This window comes from Oryzias latipes, chromosome 13 (assembly GCF_002234675.1).
Source record: "Oryzias latipes chromosome 13, ASM223467v1".
Classification (NCBI taxonomy): Eukaryota; Metazoa; Chordata; class Actinopteri; order Beloniformes; family Adrianichthyidae; genus Oryzias; species Oryzias latipes.
This window is the reverse complement of record NC_019871.2, coordinates 16544407-16554009: the sequence shown is the minus strand read 5'-3', so window position 1 is coordinate 16554009 and position 9603 is coordinate 16544407. Positions and strand designations below refer to the sequence as shown.

Here is a 9603-nt window from a genome sequence, read left to right as displayed (position 1 = left end):
AAACACAACGTGTGATTGAAGAGGCAAGGAAATAAATCAGGTTTAGATTTAACTTTATTTTTTTACTGGTACAATCAAACCTTGAGCAATGCTCATCCAGAAAATGCAAACTTTTTGTTCTTACAGGTTCATGTTGCAGAGTCTGAAGTATCAGAGAAGAAACTAAAAGCATGGATGCTAATGAAACACAAGCTCCCATCATAATTACAAACTGAGGAAATGACAACACTAAAGTATATAAACATTTTTCTAAGCTCTGCAGCGGTCTTCACAAATGATGCTTGAAACTCAAATGTTAAATAATGAGCTTGTTTTGTTGATTGATCCCTTAATAATTATACCCTGCTAAAACTTTGATAACATTTGTGACTTCCTCTTCTCTGCAGCGCTTTGTCTTCACCTCATCATAGTCCTGTGGAGAAGAAAACACTTCATTAAGATGCATTTATTTTTATCATTTTAAATGTGCAGCATCACATAAGTAAAACGGGTTTAAACTACAACTCCCATCACCCCTGACAAATTCCAACAAAGAATTTGGACCTAATAAATCTTTGAAAAAACAGAAAGTCTTCCCATGCTTAGCTTACATAAAATAAAAATAAAAAAGGAAAAACCAGACTACAAAACATCGAACACACAGGAGGATGAAAAATATAACAACCCCTTAGTACATATCTACTTTTTTTTTATTTATTACAAAATGTATTTCCACATTTGCTTACCGTTTGCAAACCTGCATTGTTTCAGTACTTCACCGAATCCCTCACAGAGCTTCAGGTCGCTCTGGTTCTGTGCACACTCAATGAACTGTTTGAGCTCATAGGAGCAAACCTGCTGCTGCTGCTGCTGTTCTTGCTGGTAGAAAGACTGTGGCTGCTGCTGATGTTGCTCCTGACAAACAGAATGAAAGATTAGAGACAATAATTTTGAAAAAAGGGGCATTTGTTTTCAAAACAAGTTAGAGTAAAACATGTTTTAAAATGAAATTCAGTTAAAAATACAACAACAGCTTCTATTAAATATAGAAGTATTTTATGAGCTAATGTAAAGAAAATGTTTACTTTAAAGGCTCAGTTTATCTTTGACATGATAAAATGATGAAACCTAAAAAGAAAAAACCAAGTTATATATACTTTGGCTTTAGTTAGTCTCAATTTGACAATAACACCATGTAAATAATCAATGTAATCAGATCAAAACTGTATTTTATGAATTAAAATTCCAACTGATTTAGCAACATTTTAATTGTAAATTTGACTGCCTTTTTTCCTGTTAGAGCTGAGCTCTGAACGGCTGGCATTGCCAGGAGTTAGACAACCTAATCTTTACCGATACTATTCTGGTCCTTTGGCAGATGCTCTTCCTTTTACCTGGTACGTGATGTCGGGCTTGGCTGGTTCTGACTGTCCTCCACCGAACCCACCAGTCAACGCGTGGCCAATAGTGTGTCCCACCGCGGAGCCCACTGCCACCCCAGCTGCTGTAGTAGCCATCTGCGCAAACATACCCGGCTGCCTGGGTGCAGCAGCCGGTGCTCCCACAGCGGATGGAGGAGCCTGCATTGGGACAGGGGCGTGGGAAGGAGGAGGTGCTGCTCTGGCCATGGGTGGTGGGGATGGTGGCGCCCGGCTGTAAAGCGTAAACCTTAGTTTAAATATCAAAGTTGGCATGTTCCGTACCTAAAAATTACAGGACAGTAATATTTTTTGAGTTATTGTTGTTGACATGATCACTCTTGTTCAGGTCTACGCTTAGGTCTAATGAGAGATCATTTCTCACTAAAATTGTGTGTCAGAGTTGATGTTGTGGGTTTTGGAGGTCATGATGAGGTTTTGTCAGGACAGTTATGTAACTGAAGGTTAAAGAAGCCAATTACGTAAGAAAAATCTTCCCAAGTTTTGTAGTAAACTGTCACTAAAACGTGTTATATTATAGAGATACTTTCACACTGTGAACATTATTAAAGTTCATTTTTTGGATGAATGCAAAGCATCTCAACCTTTCAATGAGTTTAGATGAACATTAATGACGTATTGTTATACCATTCTATAAAATTGAATTTTAAAATACATAGGTTTGACACTTTGACCTTTACTACATTTGTCAGAAACTCTTGGCCTGCCTCAACAATCCTGTCTGAACATAAATAGACGTTTTTATCTCCAGATTTGGGCATTTTAGGATACTAAATGTGTTAAAATAATCCTCAACTCTGTTGGCAGGCTCCCACAGACATTTGACACTGAAACACTATTAGCACATTTTAGCCTGCGCTATCCCACGCAGCACACTATCTAACCACCTTTCATCCCAGTTATTAAATAGAAATCGTTACCTGGCCGGGGCGGGCATCCTAGATGTCCGGCTTCTGCTTCCTCTTGGCATACCTAAATATTAAGGTTGGACAGCTGTGCGTTTGATGAAAAACTGACGCGATAATCTGGAGCCGCAACGTCGCTTGCGAGTTTTATGTCGACCTTTGGTTCATCCGGAACTTTCTATGTGTTACATCATCTGTCTGCCGGCTAACTTCCGGTGCAGCTGAAACGCTTGTGTAACTTTATTTTGAGACGATACACTGAACTTTCCCCTATTTTCATTGTGTTGTCATTCGCTCAAATGTGCTCTGTAATAACAATTTAATTCCTCGCCTACTGTCTTTTTATTTTATTTTTTTGTATTTGTTTTACTATCCCCGTCTTTGCTCTTCTGATGCTTCGCATGTATAATAACGTTTGTTAAATAGTCTACTTTTAAAAAACAATTTTTTTAAAACGCTTTCCAAGACTGTAGTAATTAAAGTTATTTTTTTTCCCTATTTCTTATTTCGTTTATTTTTACCGTATTTCTTTTTTATGTTAGGTAAATTTATTCTCTACACATTGTTTTTATCTATCTATCTATCTATCTATCTATCTATCTATCTATCTATCTATCTATCTATCTATCTATCTATCTATCTATCTATCTATCTATCTATCTATCTATCTATCTATCTATCTATCTATCTATCTATCTATCTATCTATCTATATGGGAGCTTGAGGGTCCTGCGCAGTATCTTAGCTGTTCCTAGCACTGCGCTTTTCTGGACTGAGAGGTCTGAGGTCTTTCCAGGTATTACTGCCCCGAGTGCTCCAATTACCACAGGCACCATTGTCACCTTCACTTTCCAGGCTTTTTCCAGTTCTTTTGAGTCCCTGGTATTTCTCCAGTTTCTCATGTTCCTTCTTCCTGATGTTCCCATCACTTGGCACTGCCACATCCACCACAACAGCTTTCCTCTGTTCTTTATCCACCACTACAATGTCTGGTTGGTTCGCCATTACCATCCTATCAGTCTGGATCTGGAAGTCCTACAGGATCTTTGCCCTTTCATTCTCTACCACCTTCAGAGGTGTTTCCCATTTTGACTTTGGGGTTTCCAGTCCATATTCTGCACACATGTTCCTGAATATTATTCCAGCCACTTGGTTGTGTCGCTCCATGTATGCTTTACCTGCCAGCATCTTACACCTTGCAGTTATGTGCTGGATTGTTTCAGGCGCTTCTTTGCACAGCCTACACCTTGGGTCTTGTCTGGTGTGGTAGATCTGAGCCTCTATCGCTCTGGTGCTCAGGGCTTGTTCCTGAGCTGCTAAGATGAGTGCTTCAGTGCTGTCCTGTAGGCCAGCCCTTTCTAGCCATTAGTAAGACTTCTTGATATCCGCCACTTCAGTTATGGTCCGGTGGTACATCCCATGCAGGGGTTTGTCCTCCCATGAGGATCTGTCCTCCAGCACTGCATCCTCAGCTCTCCATTGTCTGAGACATTCACTGAGCACATGACTATATCTATCTATCCACACACCCACATATACAGCCAAGGTGTAGGCTGTGCAAAGAGGCGCCTGAAACAATCCAGCACATAACTGCAGGGTGTAAGATGCTGGCAGGTAAAGCATACATGGAGCGCCACAATCAAGTGGCTGGAATAATATACAGGAACATGTGTGCAGAATAGGAACTGGAAACCCCAAGGTCAAAATGGGAAACACCTCAGAAGGTAGTAGAGGATGAGAGGGCAATATCCTGAATGTACATGTCTTAAATTAACAGGAAGATTCTATAAACAATTTCTTTATGCGAATCCCCTGCATTGATCAAAAATCACACATTTATTAAAAAACTTTCCGAGTACCTAATTTTTAAAACTATGCATCAATACCCATCTGCCACTAATCTATTTTCCTAGAACAATATGAGGTTGTCAAATATTATGCAATACACGGACTAACAAATTATTAAAATTTCCCTTCATAACCTTTAAAGTTGGTAAACCAAAATTGTTTCAAGAGAAACTTGTTTGGTGATGCACCACACTGTTATAACTATTGTTTTTGTGAATTCAGTGACGATGCAATTGATTCAGTTCAGAGGTTTATTTTTGTAAACTAAAATAAAGTTTTAGACAGCCAGTACATTAAAAAATACAACTTCCCATTGTTTACTTCTTTCTTTGAAACACATTTCTACAAAAATAATCAATCATACACCAGTATTTTGTAGTAGTGATAAGCATAAAGTAGAATATACCCAAACTGGTATTTATATACACCACAAATTGAAATTATACATACATTTGAAACAATTAGGATCATGTTACAAAGGCAGCCTTTCACAAAAAACTTAGACATCTGAATTTAAATTAGGATATTTTTACAGTCAATTTAGACATTAAAGAAAACCAAAGAGGCAAATTAATCTTTATTTCCTCTCTTCTTTTTTTGGTGCTGATGATATCGGTTTCCCTTTCCCCCCCTGTTTCCTTGAGTTCTTCGGTCCCCCCATGACGGCATGGGCGGCTCGATCTCCCCCGGCCGCCCACCTCTGTCTGGTACACTACCCATCAACATCTGCAAAGACAGTTTGAAAAACAAATAAGAGCAAAGTAAAACAAATTTAATATTACCAAAGCTGTACCTTGTATACAGTAGTGCTTGGTCCTGCTCTGACAGGTTTGATCCCTGACTGATCTTGTCTGGCTGCCAGAAGAAGGGGGAGGGACACTTTGCAGGATTCCGAGAGGGAAGCAAGAGGAGGTACAGAGGACAGAGCAGCACGCCGTTCCTGTTGATAAAATGGATTTTGAGCTTGTTTCCAACTTACAGTATACCACACAAAACTGAAGCAGCAACCATAAGCAAACAGATGATGAGCAAGGAGATACCTGGTTATGTTGATGGAGGAAGATTGTAGCTCATTTTATTGCACACATATTTAAAATATTAAGGATCAAACCAAAATTCCTTCTACACAAGGAAAACTGATCTACATGCACTTAGTGACCCGTTTTAAGAGCCCTCTTCTGGCCTTTGAGAAAAGCAGTAATGCTTTCTACACAGCTGCTTCGGACTTGCTATTCGAAAAGTAATATTTAAACCAGTAGAAGAAAAGCTACACTGTTATAACAAATAAAAACAAATGCATTAAAAATAAAATTCTAAAAAAAAAAAATCAATAAAGAAAAACAATGACAGCATTGCAAAGTTCAAGGTTAAGAATACTGGTTGACAATGAGTTTGACTTAAAATGAAAGAAAAGACACTTGTGCACAGAGTAAAGGGAATAAAAACAGCTACAAAAAAACAAAACCAGAACTAAAAAAATAAGTAATGACCTGTACATAAAGATGTAAAAAGCAGCAATTACCCAAAAACCAAGCTAAAAGTGAAAAGACACATATAAGAGAAGAAAGGGAACTTTAATACACAGCAATGACCACACAACTGAAAAGTAACAGCTCCACACTGCATATTTAAATATTTTTGTAATCAAAAATATATCAAATAAAATAATTAAGAAATAGTAATCATAATGATACTTTGATTTTATTTATATATAGGAAGTGTGTTAGCCTGAGTAAATGCTAATTTTACAAAACATTTAAAGAGGGTTGTATGATTTTGACAAAAGAATAAATCTAACAATGTTCAACTTGGTGGGATTTTTCCTACTTACCTGCTGTTTTTCTCCCCAAGCAAAGGACTCAAGCGTAACCTGAAATCGTTTGATCATCATTTGTTGTCGACACTGATAATCCTTCAACATGGTTTGATTCATTTGGTTCACTTGAAGCTATAAGACACAAGATGATGAGCAGAGCAGTGCTAGCAGTGCATGCTTTGTGTGCTAAAGGGAAAAGAGTCGTGCAAACGTACCCACTGCTCTGAGCTGAGACTGCTGTTAAAAAGAGGGTTTGTCATTTCTCCACCAGACATACGGGCTAATCTTGATTCAAGCTGCATCAAAACAATATTTGAAAATGTCTTAAATGCTTGTTTGTAGGCATTATTTATAGATTTCCTATCTTTTAATGCTTACCTCATTTTGCACATCTTTAAACTGAGAAGAGGCATCTAATCCAAGGGCGTGCAGAACTAATATCCATTCAGCCTGCATCTTTGCCATCTTTATTTTTCCATCTGATGCATCATCATCGTCACACACCGGAAAAGACTCGTGGTGCTTTGTCACTCGTTGCTCTTTCTCCGACTCCTCCACAGGGTTTTCTCCTGGATGCAATTCTTTATGCTTGTTTATGTGAGCTGCTTGCAGTTCTGACACAAGAAACTCTGCAGGGTTGTATGACAACGACACCGTTTTTTAAAATAGCAAAACAAATCCTTTTTAAACAGCAAAAGGAGAACTTGTATTACTCACCTGTGACATGGCTGAGGATGAAGGGGTCAAGCACATTAGAGGCCAGCCCAGTGAGCGGCGACTGCATGTTTGAGAGCAAGCTCCGAAGCTCTCCCACCAGCAACACATCACCTGTGCTATCCGAGTCTTAAGCAAAACCGAAAAATCGATTTATTATAATATTATTATAAAATAAAATGAAAATATAGACAAAAGTAAAAAATAAAACAAAAAGACTTTAAAATCCGATAAATGATTACTTCCCTGCTTATAGAGGCAATAAGATCTGTAATGGTTACTGTAATAAATAATAATTTTCAATGTGGGCCTAATTATTAATGCTTTTATACCTGCTGATTCATTTACAGTTGTCTATTTTTTAATATTTATCCAAAAATAAGAGAAATATTATTCATAACTTTTTTGTGAATTTCCTCTATGCAGAATAATAAATGAATGATCTTATCATAGAAATAAATTAAAGTGTACATTTTATAAGAGCTAGAATATGCTGGTTGTTGTTTTTTTCATACTAACAGCTGCACAACCTTTTGTTTGAAACAGTTATAGCGTGCTTAGATTAATTTACTGAACTGATATTTCCAATACCAACAATAAATAGAAAAAAACAGTATATAAATCAACTAATTATTGATGCCATTAACCTACAGGTTGTGTAAATGACTATTCTACCAGTTGACGTGTTAAAAGTCTGCTCAAAACTGACACATCCTAATCAGCATAGAAACATGAACACACGATAGAGCAATAACAACTACGATGACTGAAATATTTTTAAAAAAAATCAAAACGTATCCACTAGAAAATGTGCATTAAAGTTGACACTATACATGCAGAGTTTTGTCTCACCTCTGAGCTCTGGACAGACAGTCCTGAGCTCAGTGGACAGCCAGGTGAGCAGCGGACAGGGAAGCTCATCACACCTGCACACAGAGAGGCAGGACCTGCTGGGGTACCTAAACAGGAAGCGAGGCAACAGATAAACTCAGCTGGCCAGCATGTCAGCAACGGTCTTAAAAGCAGATTTCTACCCTGCACTCATTTCTTTCCTTGCATAGCTATTTGTTTCTCCTGATGTTATAATTCTGAGCTGCTTCCCAATTTCTTGTTATTGTTGGGAATGCTAACACTGCCCGGGATGGTTTGATAACTAACCTGCTGCTGGATTTTTACCTCAACAGACATGATGGTTCTCTTTGCAGAGTCCCTGTCTATACCTACTATCTTATTACACTATTTTGGGGCCTTTTGTGGTTACCCAAAGCAAATATGTACACGCCTTTCTCCTGTAGTCGAGGCTAGAAGAACTTCCCATTATTTGTGACGTCTGTTCAAAAGTCAATAACTTAATTGCTAGCTTACCTGCCTGTCCTGTGTGTTATCTTTTGCCCCTTGACTTTACTCGTTGACATATTTGTATTTTATTTAGGGTCTCTATTTTCAACGTTTTTTTCGAATATCTTTTTGCGTTACCTTAATTAATTGTTTAAACTTTTTGCTCAACAAACATTAGCAAAACTTTCAATTTCTTTAGCCTACGAATAAGTGACAGCAAATATTAAAAAAACAACCAGGGAAAGTCGACAACAAATAAAAAAAACATGTATATGATTTACCCCAAAGCTTTAATTGAAGAAATGGTCTCTAAGGTCCTCTCCATTGGAGAAAAGATGCGATAGACCGCGTAGTCAGTTCAGCAAAAACCATGAACAGTATACCGTTAAAGATTAAGCGTGTTTACACTGTGTACTTCCTGCTTTCACTGCTCCAAGATAGAACTCACACTGCCCCCTGCTGGCCGGTGTTTGGACTAGCAGATGACGTCTTCAAACGTGGAGAGAAAAATGAATGCTAAAATCGTACTTGGAGAAATAAAATACCAAACATGTAATAATATCGGAGAAAGTAAACCCCTAAGTGAAGATCTATGATTAAAATATCTGCGGTTTTTTAAACAGCAAAAAACCTCCTAAGGTTGTTCAGTTGTATTAACTCTAAAGTATCCAGCTAACATTTCTTCTGTTGATCACAATTAATATTAACAAATGTTCATTTAATGTAAAAATAATTGTAACCATTGAGACCCATACTTATATATGAGCATATATTTTCATTTGGCCAAAAATAGACAGACCGAAGAAAGGAAATGAAAAAAATAAAAATCTCAACTCTTTCCACAAGGGGTCATGGACGGACCTGTACCAAACTGATGATTCAAACCTTATCACAGTCCAGGAAAAAAAACATCAGTAAGAAGTAAGAGATGACAGGGAGAGAACAGAATGAAGACAGTCTTCCTACTGTGAACTTGAATGTAGATTTTTGTAGGTTTATTTGATACTCCAGTTAAAACAAATCATTCTTTTTGTAGTAGATTCCTGTTTGACAGATTATTACAGAGAATTTTGACAGAATTTTTCTCAGTGCAAACGACATTCATTCCTCAGATGTGGTGCTCATCGCACAAATGCATGTTACAGGGGCTAATACAAATGTGGGACCATAAAAAGACAAAAATAGGCTTTCAAACTGTTAAAAAAAATGCGTTGTAAAGCAGCATTGCACTTTTCTGCAAGTGCATCAATTTGGAGTCTTGAAACAATTGACTCCCTATAGCTATTACAGGTCCTATGCCATCGGTACACGCACTTTTTACTGCTTATAATCTGCCTACATATACAGGATGTGCACCAAGATCACTTTAAATTCAGCTTCAAAGTTGACAACTTATGCAGTATTGTCGGTCAAAAGTGTGCCAAAGGTAATATATTATCATATTTAGATATGGTTTACCATAAAAGGCTTAAGAACAGCACGGCCCCACTGCAATGAAAGACCCACTGTAATGAAAATGGTGTTTTTAACATGTTCTGGTAGCATGATGGAGGACACTTATAAC

At 37.5% G+C, this 9603-nt stretch overlaps 2 protein-coding genes across 2 annotated transcripts; both read right to left on the bottom strand.

Annotated features, from left to right (window-relative positions):
* Positions 1–36: 36 nt before the first annotated feature.
* chchd2 (coiled-coil-helix-coiled-coil-helix domain containing 2) lies at positions 37–2535 on the bottom strand. Its single transcript, XM_004075428.2, has 4 exons — positions 2339–2535; positions 1374–1632; positions 726–894; positions 37–412 (listed from the first exon to the last, which is right to left on the bottom strand). The coding sequence occupies exons 1-4, from the start codon at positions 2386–2388 to the stop codon at positions 405–407; spliced, it is 486 nt and encodes a 161-aa protein (XP_004075476.1). The 5' UTR covers positions 2389–2535; the 3' UTR covers positions 37–404.
* Positions 2536–4408: 1873 nt separating this feature from the next.
* On the bottom strand, positions 4409–8469 carry LOC101167721 (protein FAM98B). Its single transcript, XM_004075427.4, has 8 exons — positions 8321–8469; positions 7554–7660; positions 6705–6830; positions 6366–6616; positions 6203–6283; positions 6003–6119; positions 4965–5111; positions 4409–4897 (listed from the first exon to the last, which is right to left on the bottom strand). Exons 1-8 carry the CDS (start codon positions 8362–8364, stop codon positions 4742–4744), a joined length of 1029 nt encoding a protein of 342 aa, XP_004075475.1. The 5' UTR covers positions 8365–8469; the 3' UTR covers positions 4409–4741.
* Between the last annotated feature and the right edge of the window lie 1134 nt (positions 8470–9603).

Coding starts and splice junctions, on each gene's coding strand:
- chchd2 (XM_004075428.2), bottom strand. CDS start 2,388: ATGCCAAGAGGAAGCAGAAGCCGGACATCTAGGATGCCCGCCCCGGCC. Junction 1,633..2,338: donor AGGATGCCCGCCCCGGCCAG/GTAACGATTTCT, acceptor TACGCTTTACAG/CCGGGCGCCACCATCCCCAC. Junction 895..1,373: donor AGCCCGACATCACGTACCAG/GTAAAAGGAAGA, acceptor TCTGTTTGTCAG/GAGCAACATCAGCAGCAGCC.
- LOC101167721 (XM_004075427.4), bottom strand. CDS start 8,364: ATGGAGAGGACCTTAGAGACCATTTCTTCAATTAAAGCTTTGGG. Junction 7,661..8,320: donor TCTTCAATTAAAGCTTTGGG/GTAAATCATATA, acceptor CTTCCTGTTTAG/GTACCCCAGCAGGTCCTGCC. Junction 5,112..6,002: donor CTTGGGGAGAAAAACAGCAG/GTAAGTAGGAAA, acceptor TTTTATCAACAG/GAACGGCGTGCTGCTCTGTC.